The sequence below is a fragment of the Dendrobates tinctorius genome, unplaced genomic scaffold, assembly GCF_039654945.1.
Source record: "Dendrobates tinctorius isolate UK_male_01 unplaced genomic scaffold, ASM3965494v1 ptg000070l, whole genome shotgun sequence".
Classification (NCBI taxonomy): Eukaryota; Metazoa; Chordata; class Amphibia; order Anura; family Dendrobatidae; genus Dendrobates; species Dendrobates tinctorius.
The window spans coordinates 33,143,660-33,160,090 of record NW_027361738.1 but is presented as its reverse complement, the minus strand read 5'-3'; the positions used below and the strand labels follow the sequence as shown (position 1 = coordinate 33,160,090).

Here is a 16,431-nt window from a genome sequence, read left to right as displayed (position 1 = left end):
CACTAACTGAGGAACTTCCTGCCGGTCGGTGGGGTGTACACTGCGGAGGAGGAGCTAACCTTTTTTTGTGCATAGTGTCAGCCTCCTAGTGGCAGCAGCATACACCCATGGTCTCTGTGTCCCCCAATGAAGGCTCCGAGAAACAGATTTTACGGTAAGCAACCCAAAAAATCCTGTTTTAAATGGCAACATGCTACTTGTTTAGCTTTATTAAATGCCAATTGGAGCTAATTCTCTTGTGGATCCATGGAAGCTCAAAGTGCAATCAAAGTGCTAGACTCCGATTTCTCCCTGTTGCCGACCAGCGCAGCTCATTAAATGGCTGTACCCACTGCTTGCTATACACTTTGATCACCAAGTAGCACCTTTCTCTTAACTTGATTTTTTATTTATTTTTTTTTAAGCATCAAGTTTGTGGCAGATATATTTTTTATGATCTATACAGAGGATTTGACATCTAATAATGGGACAATCCTTGCAACCCGCAAAGATTACTAGATGAGTAGTCCGATACTCGAAACCTCTTCACACTGTGTGGACTGAATATGGATATAGCAGAAAAGTCATTTATCACCTCTGCTGATCATTTCATATCTGTAGATAGTCCTGTAGACATTGAATAGAATGGGCTCAACCTCTTCATTCATTTCTGACATAGTGAGGAAGAACGGCAGATTTGACTCCTGTTCTCGTGATCATTGGAGGTTTCAGTAGTGGGATCCCAGCAATCACATTTATTATCTATCCTGTGGCTCAATATTAAAAACAACTAATTCAGTATACGCTAATAAGCTGATTTTATAAACTTTCAACAAACTTTTTACATAAATCATATATGCTAATAGAAAAACTGTGTAACGTATCTTATTAGAGAATTCTGCTTAATTTCCCACTGAGCCACTTCGACCCCTTCCCACTACCTAGTAGTGAGTGAGGAGCAGAGTGAGAAATATTAAGATTGTATTGAGCTTTTCTAACGAGACACTTGCCTCATTCACAGCTACACTGCTCAATACTTCTATAGTGTCATTTATGCGGCTGCTTCTCTGTGTGCTAACTGGGAATGAAGAGCAGGAATCCTTCTTTCTATGTGTTGTGTATAGGAGACATCCTCCCGCCAGCTCAGAAAGTTGCAAATTAAAGGGTTTATCAAGGATTATTTTTTTAAACTATGAGCCTAAAAAGTGATACATATAATTGCTGACTACCTGCCTTTTCTACCTGTCACAGAGCAGTCATTGACTGCTCCCGGCAGCAATCCATCTGCTCAACGTCAACAGAGAAGCTTTCTTTTCCGAGCTGCTCTTTCTATGTCATGCTGATTTAAAGCCAACTCCCCACTTCATAGCTGTGGGGAGTTAGCTGCCGATCAGCATCACATTTTTTTGTCACATCCCTTCAACAGAGTAGAGCAGAAGTGAAGCAGCTGCTCTGTTGACTGCAAGTCAGTGGAAGCCACTGAATTGCTGACTGCTCTGTGCCAGCAGAGACTGGTGCCGGGCACAACAGGCAGGTAGGCCAAAACTACTTGCCTCTTCGTTTTTAGGCCCATATTTAAAAAAAAAAAACAAAAAAAAAAACACTTCTGGATAAACCCTTTAAAATGCGCTTGCATAGAGGAAAATTTAATAAAAACTGCAGGATATAAGATCTAAAAGGGCCAGAAAGTTTTATTCCTAACTCACACACAAGATTGCTTGAAAGTACAGTTACCCTTTGAAAAATTTTTACCTTTCCTTTTAGTGACACCAGAGCACAATGAGAAGGCAGACCTGGAAACTGATGCAGAAGCAGACCGCATGGACACACCTCATTCAGACCACATGCACATGGTACCAGATGAGACTGTACGAAAGGTTGCCAGTGTAAAGATATCAACGCAGCAGCCACTATGTCATCGTGGTGAACACAAGGAAACTCAAAGTCCTTCTGAAGGCCGGAGGGAACCACATGTCCTGGAGAATTGTTGTGGATCACCATCAAAGTTTGAGCTCACAAGCAATCCTAAGTTAGAAGAGCACTTTGATTTGACTAGGGGTCATGAACACATTTCACAAAAAAAGGACGCACCATTGGTTTCTGAAACGTCTGATCTTCGTGACATGGAAACTACTCCTAACAGTGAGACTTCAACAGAAATGAGATCCCCGGCCGGGCACAAAAGTCTGAAGTCTCCTACTGGGATGGAGTCTCCTGCCACTTCAGTGGACACCAGTAAGACCAGTGTGTCATCCTCTCCTGCAGTTTCCATCGACTTTCAATCATCTAATGATATATTTCAAAGTCAAACGCCAGCACATAGTTATAGCACAGCAAATGCCTTTCAAACCACATTTATATCTGTAACTCCAAAAATTGGCATGGGTAAGCCAGCTATCACCAAAAGGAAGTTTTCTCCTGGCAGACCAAGATCAAGACAGGTAAGTGCTATGTATATTCCAGGTTAAGCAACAATAAGTCAGTTTTTACTGTTTTTATCCTCTTGGTACCTTAATGACCAAATGGGTAAATGTCACCATCTGCAATGGATGACACTTTTTTATTGGCTTTTTTTGTGCAGTTAACTTGTAAAAAAAAAATGTTGCTTCAATGATTGTGTGGCTTGTAGACAATTTAATGCTGACAACCTTTCTCCCCCCCCCCGTTCTTTTTTTTTTTTCTTGTTCTCATCTATTGCTTTTTATGGTCCTAAAGTACTATATTTACAAAACCCAAAAAATGAAATGCCATTATTTTTTTGGGGAGGATTTGAAATGCTCACTTGTTAATGAACTTTTTTAAAATGTAGACTTGTGATAAAAATGACTTTTAATGGCGTAAAACCTTTAGGGACTTTCACACTGAGTGTCTGCAACAAAATCCACATGAAACAAGCATAGACTTTGCTTCTTACACACTGTGGAAAAACCCACACCAATTGTGTGAACTTCAGCTTTTTTTATTTATTTGTGGCAATTTTGTGAATATATTTTACACGAAGAATTGTCTTGCTGCACCACAGGTCAGTTTCCACGCAGAAATTTTCAGCAACATGTAGATGAGATTTGTTAAAATCACCATCTGGATGTGACGGCTTCTACACTGGAGGAGTGTGAGGATTTTTGCTTTAAAAGGGTGGCAGTACATGCTGCCCTCTATTAACAGTGGGGTCCCACTTTCACAGAAAATGTGGGTCCCACAATGTGTCTGTGTGAATTATTTTTAATCTTTGTAGTAATTTTGGAGAATTCGACAAAATATGCAGTGTGAACTTACACTAAAGTGCTTCTAATAACGTAGTCTGTACCGCCCCCATGCCAGATTGTAGTCTGGCCCACCCCCTTATAGATTTGCATAGCCTAAATCCTCCCACATTATCCTCAGTGAACAGACTTTGACCCTGTCTTTTGCACTGATGCCTCTAATGTGTGTGCAAAGATCATTGTGAAAGGATGAGGAGCAGGGTCATCTGTGACATCACCTCTAGGTGTTACCTGTCATTGTAATCCTGCCTCTGGTGATAAGGAAACCATTGTAAACTATTCAAGAAAAAAACAGGATGTAAGAGTTTAAAGGAATGCTCTGTCCTTAGAGTACAAGTCTTCAGCCGCTCTATATGACTGCAGACTAGTGAATCCTCACATTGCGTGCACAGAGCACTGTGAGGATGCCTGGAGCGTGCAGTTACGTGACCACAAGAATGCGATATGCATTCTTGCGGCCACATTCCAACTAGACCGTATTTGGCCTCATTCAATACGCTTGCATTGAGTGTGGGGCTACATACAGCTAGTCCGCACTTGTTCGCATGTATGTAAATCACATATTTGCGCTTACGCTCCCTCCGCTCCCAGCACCAGAGAATCCTCAATCTGCACGATGTGAGGATTCACCAGTCTGCAGTCAGTGACTGCAGACCTGTACCCTAAGGTTAGACACAACCTTATTAATATAGCCCAAGTAGCCAGTGTGTTAGATGGTAAGATTGTATTTTGTTTTTAATAAACATTTAAAGCGAACCTGTAATCAGGGATGGCCGATATGAGTTATGGCCTCCGCCTTTCAGGGCTTTTCTACAGCATTGTATAATGCTGTAGATTAAAATCTCCCCTATCCGTCCTTTAAGAGAAGAAAAATAACTTATTATACTCCCCTGCGGGGCGGTTCGTTCCAATGGGTGTCACAGGTCCGGCGCCTCCCATCTTCTTGTGATGCCTCCCTCCTGCTTAACACACAAACCTGGTTTAAACAATAGGTAATTTTGTGATAATTGTACATGAAATGTAACTACTGTACAATTGCTCTACTAGCGAGCACATTCATACATTAGTTGTGAAGAGGTCATGAGCGCGACACCACGAGTGCTATTACACATTAGTATATGTTTTATACCTTTTGCTTTTCATGCAGTTTTTGTCGTAAGTAAAACTTGAAGTGTAATGGCACTCGATGGATCTAAAGTGTGATAGTCAGCCGCCTGGATTATCTGCACATTTACATTCATCAAGGTGAATTAAAGAAGGTCTCCTGCTTGCTGCATTAAGGTTGCGTGAGGATGATCTTTAGACCGGAGTAGTGCAGTCTTCCCACTGTAACCTTAACGTAGACGGTCACCTCATCTTCAAGGTCTCCAGCTAGTTAAGGCTTTTACACTTACCACTTTTTTTGCGTCCCGTTATTGCGAGCCGTATCGCCGCAACTTTCACGGCCTGCCGCAATAACGGACCGCAAAAAACTTGCTAATCGCCGTTTTTCGAGTTTCCAATACTATGGAAAAAGTATTGAGGAAAAAAACTGCGTTCCGCAAAACCGGAAGTCACGGTGCACCGCAAAAACAAACTTTGTTGTTTTTGCAGCCCCATTGATTTTCAGTGGGGGCCGTGTCTGTAAGCCGTGAAAAAAATCGAGCAGGCTTGATCTTTTTTCACTGCCGTGAATACGGCCATACGGCACTCCGTGGAATTATTACTGCCCATTTTTGCGGCCCCATAGAAATCTATTGGGGACGCAAAAACACAGTAAGTGTAAAAGATGCCTAAGCTGCTGCCACCAGTGCATATATGGGCAGTAGAAAATGAATGTTCTGCCAGCCCAGCATTTGTGAATGGGGCAGTCAACCGAGAGAGCCAAGGGAAGTACTCATCCTACAGTTACCTATGGTGTATGGACACCAAGTTTTATTTGTACAGCCTTGGTATATTAAAGAAAGTCTAGGAAAAGTGCTGTCTGGGATATGTCTGTTAGTCTGTAGATTTATATCACCCGAGTTAGTGGCTGAAGCCAGTTGTACATTGTGATATTCATAGTCCGTGCATTTTGTTAGATTTGTTCACTGTTTTGATTAAAAAGGAACCTGTCATCAGGATTGTGCTGAGTAACCTGCAGACACTATCAGGTTGGTGCTGTTATACTGATTAAAATGATACCTTGGTTGATGAAATCCGTCTTGTGGTGGCTGTTTAGTCTGTATTTGTAGTTTCCGGTTAATGAGATTCTGTTGCTGCGGAGCGGCCTGTGGGGGGGGGGGGGGGGGGTCTTCATGTGGTGCTCTGCTTACATATGCATCTCTATGGGCCTACGACAGGTCACTGATCCCTCAGAGACCTGACCCCTATTTTAGATACTGAATATAATATGGTTTTAAAAAAAAATCATCAGGCAGGCGCCTGCGCTGCAGGGGGATATGGAGAGATAATATGCACATCTTTGTTTTATTTAGGCATAAACAGAACTATGAAATTAAAAAAAAAAAAAAATTCAAAATGGTGCCAGAGGCTGCGCCTGCGCAGTTGCATCTATTGCGTTCTGATTGATGCTACTGTGCAGGGCCATTTTGGCAGAGAAAGAAAAATTAGGCTCCATCAAGATGGCAGCAGAGGCGTATCTAGGCTTTCTGGCACCCGGGGCAAGAATTTGTTCCAGTGCCCCCCCCCCCCCCAAGTACATATGCGACTTGCACACTTAGCCATGTACCCACGAGCCGCTCTCCCTAATGCTCTCAATGTTCAGTAAAAAACTGAAAGCAGGATGAGCTGCTCGTTGTCACAGGACCATAACTATGAAAATCACATATGAGTGAAGTGTCCATGTGATGACTACTGGAACCTGCAGAGCTAAATCCTGACATTGCAGCTTCTGAATTCTCACAACGAATGCACTGCACACTTTTAGGATTCTCCCTTGCCGATGTACAGTCATGTCAGCACAAGTATGTGATTTGTATACTTCTGGCCACATTCCCACTAGACGTGCCCGGCCTCGCTCTGCTCATTTTCATTGAGTGAGGCCACACACGTCTAGTCAGCATGTGACCGCATGTATGTAAATCACCGGCACGGTGGAATCCTAACAGCGTTCAGTGAGCACTGTGAGAATTCAGAAGTCTGCAGTCACATAGAATGACTGCAGACTCAGCACAAACCTGGACAACCACTTTAATGTTCCTAACATAAATAAAAACATGAGAATAAGTCAGTATCGCAAAGAACATTTACATCCAAGTACCTTATAGATGACGTAGTCTCTGGAGTCGTTCTCCTTTTCTTCTTCTTGTCCAGACCCCATGATGAGTTTTCTCATCCACATCTCGTCTCTGCAGACTTCCATCTTCTCCGGTCTACTGCAGCAAATCTCCACACGATGCCCTTTAAAGATAGAAATGTCATTATAATGCTCCTAAATAAAATATCTGCAATATACTGTGGCCTCACACTATTCCCCTCCCTCCTCGTACTGTCTCCTCTAACATCCCACCTGTTCACCATACTGCCTCCTCATATATTTACCCCCTCACTCTCTATACTGTCTGCTCACACATACCCCTGACTCCCCATACTGTGTCTGCACACATCCCATCACCCTCACTCCCCATACTGTGTCCACTTTCATTTTTCCCATTGCTACTCATACTGTGTCCACATACATTTACCCTTTTGCACCCCCTACTGTCTGCACCCATCCCGCATACTGTTTCCTCATACATTGCCCTCATACATACATACTCTTCATTTTGTGTCCTCAAATCTCCCCACACACATTAAATCCCATCCCCACTCCAATTCCCCCCACACACATTAAATCCCCCATCCCCACTCCAAATCCCTCACACACATTAAGTACCCCCATCCCCACTCAATAACCCCCCGTCCCTACTCCCAAATCCCCCCCACACATTATGTACCCCCTACTCCAAATCCACCCACACATTAATCCCCATCCACACTCATTAACCCCCAACCCCACTCATTAATCCCCCACTCATTAACCCCTCACACATTAACCCCCATCCCCACTCATTAACCCCCCACTCATTAACCCCCATCTCCACTCATTAACCCCCCACACATTCAACCCCATCCCCGCTCATTAGCCCCCATCCCCGCTCATTAGCCCCCATCCCCGCTCATTAGCCCCCATCCCCGCTCATTAGCCCCCATCCCCGCTCATTAGCCCCCATCCCCGCTCATTAGCCCCCATCCCCGCTCATTAGCCCCCATCTCCGCTCATTAGCCCCCATCTCCGCTCATTAGCCCCCATCTCTTCAGTGGTTCTTCAGCTCCACAGTGGAGCACACTTACCACCAGCGTTTGCTCTGGGTGCCGGGGAGTGACGTCAGCAGTGTGATCACATGACCTGATCACGCTGCTGACGTCGCTCTGACCCGGCGGTCAGAGCTTCAATTGTACTGGCGTCTGTATAGACGCTAGTACCATTGCTCCCTGGGAGCCGACGCGGCCTCCTCTGCGCCGGCTGTCAGCTTGACAGCCGTCACAGAGGACAGCCGACTCACAGGACAGGGAGCGGCAGAACGCAGCCGCCGGGGGGAGACACTGCGGACCGCTGCATTAGGCGGCCCGACTGCGCCCCCCTGCTGGCTGCTCTCGGGGCAACTGCCCCGGCTGCCCTCCCTGGATACGCCTCTGGATGGCGACACCTGTGCAGTAGCACCATTCCGTGTGCTGTTTCCGGTGTGCAGTCCGCGTATGATCTGTGATTGACATTGCAAAGGATAGGGTATGATTTAATTTTCATATGTGAAAAACACAAAGTCAAAAAAATTCAAAAATCTTTGCCATGTGAACGAGGCCTTAACTTGCATGGGAGTTGATAACCTTGCCAAGCTGGCTGAGCAATTTTGTAACTCCCCATGTAATTGAATGGATAGAGACGCAGTCACCTTTGTATTTTTAGCTAAATGCGGGTCCCTTTGGGACCTGAATGTATCATGTGTTCTCCACCTAATTTCTAATTGGGAGTGTCCCCTGTAGACCACAAGCATATTTCTCTCTCCATTGGCCCTTCTAGGCCCATGTGCTTTTTACATTGTCACAAGCACTGACCGCACCATGGATGGCCCCTACCGTCTCCTGCTCCTAGATATCGTCACCCCTATTCGCTTCCCTTTTGTATTTTTTATGCTCAGCAGATAATAAAATATTTTATTCCACGTAGGAAATAATTATTTTTACCACTGTCGTATTACCATTGTAGTTAAGAGAACAGTCCAGAGACTGATGATAAAATGTGTTCTACAAAGTGCAAAAGCCAAAGTGGCAAAGCGTTGCCAAATCTCAAAGAACACCAGAAATCTTTTCACCCCTCCATGCCTGGCACCGGACATAGCACAGAACCATTTATCCTGAAGAGTTCAAGCATTAGAAAGATTATAATTTCCCTCCATTTTTCTATATCATTATGGTCATTCATTTCTTCAGTCGTCATACAGTGGGGAAAAAAGTATTTAGTCAGCCACCAATTGTGCAAGTTCTCCCACTTAAAAAGATGAGAGAGGCCTGTAATTGACATCATAGGTAGACCACAACTATGAGAGTCAAAATGAGAAAACAAATCCAGAAAAATCACCTTGCCTGATTTTCAAGATTTATTTTGCAAATTATGGTGGAAAATGAAGTATTTGGTTATTATCTAAAGTTCATCTCAATATTTTATTATCCTTTGTTGGAAATGACAGAGGTCAAACGTTTTCTGTAAGTCTTCACAAGGTTGGCACACACTGTTGGTGGTATGTTGGCTCATTCCTCCATGCAGATCTCCTCTAGAGCAGTGATGTTTTGGGCCTGTCACTGGGCAACACAGACTTTCAAATCCCTCCAAAGGTTTTCTATGGGGTTGAGTTCTGGAGACTGGCTAGGGCACTCCAGGACCTTCATATATGCTTCTTACGAAGCCACTCCTTCGTTGCCCGGGCAGCGTGCTTGGGATCATTATCATGTTGAAGGGACCCATCCTCGTTTCATCTTCATTGCCCTTCCTGATGGAAGGAGGTTTGCACTCAAAATCTCACGATACATGGCCTCATTCATTCTTCCATATACATGGATCAGTCGTCCTGGTCCCTTTGCAGAGAAACAGCCCCAAAGCATGATGTTGCCACCCCCATGCTTCACAGTAGGTATGGTGTTCTTTGGATGCAACTCAGTATTCTGTCTCCTCCAAAAATGACGAGTTTTGTTTCTACCAAACAGTTCTACTTTGGTTTCATCAGACTATATGACATTCTCCCAATACTCTACTGGATAATCCAAATGCTCTCTAGAAAACTTGAGACGGATCCGGACATGTACTGGCTTAAGCAGGAGGACACGTCTGGCACTGCAGGATCTGAGTCCCTGGCGACGTAGTGTTACTGATGGTAGCCTTTGTTACGGTGGTCCCAGCTCTATACTGGTCATTCACTGGGTCCCCCCGTGTGGTTCTGGGATTTTTGCTCACTGTTCTTGTGATCATTTTGATCCCACGGGGTGAGATCATGTGTGGAGCCCCAGATAGAGGGGGATTATCAGTGGTCCTGTATGTCTTCCATTTTCTTATTATTGCTCCCACAGTTGATTTCATCACACCAAGCTGCTTGCCTATTGCAGATTCAGCCTGGTGCAGGGCTGCAATTTTGTTTCTGGTGTCCTTTGACAGCTCTTTGGTCTTCACCATAGTGGAGTTTGGAGTGTGAGGTTGTGGACAACAAGATCAAACAGGTGCCATTACTACAGGTAATGAGTGGAGGACAGAGGAGCCTCTTGAAGTCACAGGTCTGTGAGAGCCAGAAATCTTGCATGTTTTTAGGTGACCAAATACTTATTTTACACCAAAATTTTCAAAATAAATCTTGCCAAATCAGACAAGGTGATTTTCTGGATTTATTTTTCTCATTTTAGCTTTGAGCCAGATAGCCCAGGAGGTCCCTTCCAACTCTACGATTCTATGATTTTGACTCTCATAGTTGTGGTCTACCTATGATGTCAATTACAGGCCTCTCTCATCTTTTTAAGTGGGAGAACGTGCACAATTGGTGGCTGACTAAATACTTTTTTTCCCCCACTGTAGACAGTACTGTAAGATGCAGTGAAGCTGGTTGGTCGGGGTGATTATTAATTTGTCTTCATTTGTATGTTCATACTCAGATGGGTAATGTGAGATGGTTTAGTAATGTGTGCAGTGAGCAGCCTCGGCAGACCTCGTGTATGGCTGCTGACACTACACGTTCTGCTCCTGTGTCCTCGTCTGCCCACAATGTCCAGGCTGTGATGTCCAGTCGTGTTGGCCGCTCGCTCCACAAAGCTCACGGTGCATGTTGTGCTATGTATCAGATTAATTGTGGCAGCCTCATTGTCTACATTTGCTTGGCTTCTCTAACCCTTTTATGTTGCTGGCTTTTGTTTTTTGTGTTGCTGAGTTTATCCATATATTTTCTCACCTGCCATGTCTTAGGGCACTTGGAGTACCAATAATACAGTGAGCCCACCTTCCTGGTCAGCTGATGGCTCAGAGGGTTGGGACATTTTTAAGTCCAGACAGCTTCCCGGCAGTCCCTATTGGAGCATCAAAGTGGTAAATAAGTTGCATTTCTACTTCTGTGTCCTTTAACTTTCCTTATTGTGTTGTCTGTAGAAGGAGCGCAGTGTCTTCCTCCAGCTTTCAGGATATTACATCTCCATTCTGCGCAGTCTTGCAAGCTTTAGCCATGTTGCCTGAATGTCTTCAGATTTCCTTTAACTGCCCTTTAAATGCTTTTCTAATGCAGCTTTTTTATGTCTTTGCTTTGATAGCTAAAATAAATGTGTCGGTGTACTTTTCCTCTTCTGTTGACTTTTTTTTTTTTTTGTTATTTTGATCAGTCTTTGAACTAACTTGGCACTCACTATGGAAGTGTAAGGCTATGTTCACACGCTACGTTTTTGCCAGGTCTGTGGAGTCTGTAAGCCAAACTCCACCGACTCTGACGCCTCAATTTCCCTGACTTCTGACTCCACAACTCCAACCCCACAGCACTGCCTCACTATTGACCATTTACAGTGGGTATGGAAAGTATTCAGACCCCTTTAAATTTTTCTCTTTTCTTCGTGGCATCCATTTGGTAAATTCAAAAAAGTTTTCATTTTTTTCTCATTAAAGGGAACCTATTACACCCCCCAGGCGTTTTTAACTAAAAGAGCCACCTTGTGCAGCACTAGTGCCCGAGATCCCGCCCCGCAGTCTCTTCTGATTTATTCACACTGCCAGGCCAGGTCTAGGAAGACTTCTGGTGGTCCCAAACTTATTCCATTTAAGGTTTATGGAGGCCACTGTGCTCTTAGGAATCTTGAGTACTGCAGAAATTCTTTTGTAGCCTTGGCAAGATGGGTGCCTTGCCACAATTCGGTCTCTGAGCTCCTTGGCCAGTTCCTTTGACCTCATGATTGTCATTTGGTCTGACCTGCACTGTGAGCTGTGAGGTCTTATATAGACAGGTGTGCGCCTTTACAAATCAAGTCCTATCAGTTTAATTACACAGCTGGACTCTAATGAAGGAGTAGAACCATCTCAAGTAGGATCACAAGGAATTGGACCGCATGTGACTTAGATATGAGTGTCTGAGCAAAGGGTCTGAATTCTTATGACCATGTGATATTTCAGTTTTTTGTTTTTAATCAATTTTCAAAAATTTCTACTTTTTTTCAATCAATATGGGGTGCAGAGTGTACATTAATGAGAAAAAAAAAGAACTTTCTTGAATTTATCAAATGGCTGCAATGAAAGAGTGAAAAATTTATAGGGGTCTGAATGCTTTCTGTACCCACTGTACATAAAGTGCAGCACAGATTAATTTCAACTAAAAGCCGAGATCCTTAGATCAGGAACAGACATTTATAAGACATCTCATAACTTTCCAATATTATTATGAAAACATTTACATCACACCCTGCATTGTAGTACAGTACCTAATTTATTATATATTTTCTGAGTCAGACTATTTTATACCGACACAAACTCCACGACTCTTGACTCCACAGCCCTGGTTTTTGCTGCTTTTTTATGCAAATTTTAAGCTGGTTTTCACAGTACCAGCAAAAGCTATGATACTTCAGTAGTCTCATGCAAACACATTATTTTTTTTTTTTTTTTTTTTTCTAACCAAATTGGAAAACTGCGTTTTTGAAAGCTGCAGCATGTCACTTTCAGTGTTTGTGCAGCATTTTTTCACCAATGGAAAGCAATACGTGCAGAAAATGCAGGTATCAGGTTTTTGTGTGTTTTTGGTGCAAAAACCCTAAGGAACTTTGCACCCTTTTTTATGGGGGGGATGAGGGTGAGAAAGGGTGGGCAGTAAACTTTATCAAAATCCACAAGAAACCTTAAAAACGCAGCAAATGCAGCAAAACCCGCTTTTTGTAAGCATCTTTATTGCCAAGAGAGCAGTTTTTGCCTGCAGAAAAAAAAACGCAGCAAAGACACAACGTGTGAACATATCCTAACAGTGTATTAACTACGTATCACAAAGAGCTTTTCACTTCCTAAAAACTCTCCTCTAACATATTTGGTAAGCAAGTACAATTTCTGAGGTCATGGACTTTAAGCATTGTTCACATGTTGCGTTTTTGCTGCAATTATTTTTTTTGCTGCAATTTTTTTGCAAAGTTTAATCTCCTTACAGAAAGCAGATTTTACTTCGTTTTTGCTGTCCCTTGTGCATGTTGATAAAGATTAGTGGCCTAAACAAAAGCCTGAGATAACTTTCTTTTGTTTTTGCACAAAAAACTGATGCCTGCGTTTTTGCACTTTTGTATGGGTGAAAAAAAGCACCAAATACACAGACAAAATGCTGACAGAAGTGTCATGCTGCAGTTTTCAAAAGCACAGCAGATTTTCAAATCAGTCAGGAAAATAAAACCAGTGTGTGTGCAGGAGATTTCTGAAATCTCATAGATTTTGCTGGTACTGTATAACGCAGCTTAAAATTTGCATTAAAAAAAAGCTGCAAAATGTGTGAACATAGCCTAAGGATTTTTTAGTTTAAAAACTCGTGTCCCGAGGCGCCTTTTTATAAAAAAAAAAAAAATTGAACTGACTACCTTCTGTCCTCTATCACCGGGTTTTCCCACCACTTTGCTCTCTCTGTCTGATGAGGCCCTATAAGTAAAAGTCTGAGAAACCCTGAAATAGAATACTCAAATCTTCCTCGTCCGAACTACAGATCTGACTGCAGAATGCAGGCTGTCACTTACTGCGGTCTGTATTCTGTCATTGAGACTACTAGACACAGCGTGCTAAGGGCGCATGCATATCACCAGAACTAGAAATGCTGGGGGATGCAATGTACCTACAAACTGATTATTGTATGTGTAGCTCTAAGTGCTGTAACATAAAGGTCATTGCTGATAGATTCTGCTGCTCGTTTCTTGGTGTCCTGTTGCTATTTAGTCTGGTTAGAGTAATACAGATGCTTCGTGGCATTGTTGTACTCGTTCGTCTCCCTTCTTAGGACTACTGTATCTTGACCTTTTTCGATTTTTCAGTTAACATTTCCAAAATGTGTTAATTGGAGCTCCTGAGTTTTCCTCCTCCTTACAGGCTGTCGAATCTAAAACTTGTCATCAGCAAACAGCATTAGAAATAGTAATATCTTAAGTCTATAGCAAGGGCCCGTATTTTGTCCTACAAGAGGATACAGTAACTTGTATTTCTACTTTTCTGATGATCTCCACAGTAGCCCCATATATTGAAGAAGAGAGCTGTGTCTTATGTTTTTTGCCATGATTTAACTTCCGAAATGCTCATTTATTTTGTTATTTTTACAGGGTCGTGGATCAGGATTTCCTAGGAGGAGACCTAGGGGGTCTGGTCTGTCCGGCCGTGGGGGAAGAGGTCGTTCCAAATTAAAAGCTCCCATAGGCAACTTCATATTTCCAGGGGTATTGTATGCACTACTATTTCATATTGACAGTTGTATTATCGATCACGTTGGTGTCCACTGGACCGGATCAGTGGGAACCGCTTGTCTCCCAGCATCCACAGCTCTTTTGATGTCCTGGCATCATGTCTCATTGACATCACGCCACAATGGCCAGCTAATCAAAAGAGCCACGAATGCCGTCAGGGAGGTAGTTCTCAGGGCTCCCATCCTGACCACAGATTACTGACTTGGCCAATGCATTGTGTCCTGCAAATCAATTCACACCAACTCTAGTGATTGGGCTATTAGTGTCAGTAATTGACATCTGCGCCAGCTAAGAACCACAGTAAATTTCAGATATAATTTGTCATTTTTCTGTTAAAATTATAGTAACTAATGCTGGCACAAAAGTTTTAAAAGATACCAAACTGTGTCTCCCAATGAAGAGATAGAGAGAAAAAAAAAAAATTCCACCCATAAATGCTTTCTTCAGACACCATTATAATCTCAAGCTTTCTGCGTCATGGCCACCGTCATGTAGCACTGTCAAATCCTCTAAATGTTGGACACGTCGGTAGACTCCATTGTAAGTGAACGGGGTGCGGCCAGCACAGGAGCGGTACGACGGATCGGGCAGTGTTATTTATTTTTTTAACAGAAATCACAGAACAGATGCCACATACTTGTTGGAAATTGCTGCAATATTTCTGAGCGTTGTGTTGTTTCTTTAGATAACCACAATTGATCTTTCGTCATACAAGGAGGAAGAAGAGACCTCAATGCACAACACAGTGGTTTTATTTTCCACAACCGACAAGTTCACCTTACATCAGGTAAGCACAGTTTTATTAGTTTTTCAATGAAGAAAACCGAAAACTAAACTTCACAGCAGTTGCCTCATCAGTCCACCCTAGTTATGAAACCAGTGAACAAACTGCATATACGTAACATACTCATTAGCATTGACTGTATAATGCATCTCAGGGATCCATTGTGATATACAGCATTGGATGTGCATGTTTGAGTGTATACTAGTGATGAGCGAACGTGCTCGGATCAGGTGTTATCTGAGCATGCTCGTGTGCTAAGGGTGTCTTCGACGTGCTTGAATAATATGTTCGAGTCCCCGCGCCTACATGTCTCATGGCTGTTCGACAGCTGCAATGCATGCAGGGATTGCTGGTTGGTTGGCAATCCCTGCATGTGTTGCTGCAGTCTAACAGCCGCGAGACATGCAGCCTCAGGGACTCGAACAGATTTTTTGAGCACACCGAAGACACTGTTAGCACACAAGCATGCTCTGATAACACCTTATCCAAACACGTTCGCTCTTCACTAGTGTATACGTCTCCATTAGTGACCCCTGATCCTGCTCTGCAAGGAGGAGACTTCCTTTATTTAAGGAGGTTGTCACTCGATTTATGCTGCCTAAACCATGGGCTGCATGAATCAGATCCCTGCTGCGTGACTGCAGCCAGTTATGTTTTTATATGAAATGCGTAAAAATTGATATTAGTGGTTTAAAGTGTAACCCAAATAGAAAATGTGGATGCACCACACCGTCATAAAGAGAATGTCACTTGCTCAAAAAAATTGTTACATACCTTGTAAAAATCCCTAAGCTCCACTTTTTCTGTGTTTTTTTTTTTTTTTCCATTTTGTACTGTTGCTCCATTGCAGACATATTTATATTTGTTGCTTTAGCAGCTCAGTGTGTGAAATCTCCATTTGTAATGCAACTGTGCACTTCGTCAGTCTTCAAGTAAGATGTGAGCTTTCACCCCTCCGTCCCAGATGCTGCCAGTCACATATCAGCAGCTGATCCAAAGTCTAGCTGTCTCACTCTTCTGAGCTGTGAGTGGCAGCGTCACGGAGGGAAGGGTAACTGCATTCTCCCCCAGCGATAACGCTGAAGATAAGCCCATATACACTACCACAGTACAAGCAGGTATTTCACATACGGACCTCCACTAGCAGACATAATGCCAATTATGTGTAGTTCTTTTTTGCAATATTTAAGTTTAATTTTTGTATCTTTCTTTTTTGTTACTTTGTTTCTTTGATGCACATTCTTATACAGATACATGAGAAGATCACACATCCTCTATCTTGTCCCCCCAGCCTGACAGCTCCTTTAGAGTTCCCCCTCAGCTCTTTAACAGTGGCTAAAGTCATTCTCTGCCTGGATCACAGCTGCAGAAGAGATTTTTGGCTTAAAAATGAGCCTAGAATCACCGCTGTAGTCACTATCCAGCCCATGATGTCATGTGTATCAAGTCCAGAGT

The 16,431-nt window shown here is 43.1% G+C and overlaps 1 protein-coding gene across 6 annotated transcripts in view; it reads left to right on the top strand.

The window, feature by feature from the left end:
- KMT2C (lysine methyltransferase 2C) overlaps window positions 1-16,431 on the top strand; it is a 312,840-nt gene that overhangs the window by 147,956 nt on the left and 148,453 nt on the right. For 5 of the 6 annotated variants that reach the window (XM_073581565.1, XM_073581564.1, XM_073581563.1 and 2 more), the window contains exons 13-16: window positions 1,744-2,420; window positions 10,705-10,824; window positions 14,052-14,165; window positions 14,878-14,979. In XM_073581565.1, coding sequence (XP_073437666.1) covers window positions 1,744-2,420; window positions 10,705-10,824; window positions 14,052-14,165; window positions 14,878-14,979 — 1,013 coding nt within the window. The remainder of the gene's footprint in view (window positions 1-1,743; window positions 2,421-10,704; window positions 10,825-14,051; window positions 14,166-14,877; window positions 14,980-16,431) is intronic. The other variant, XM_073581567.1, reaches the window with a different exon arrangement.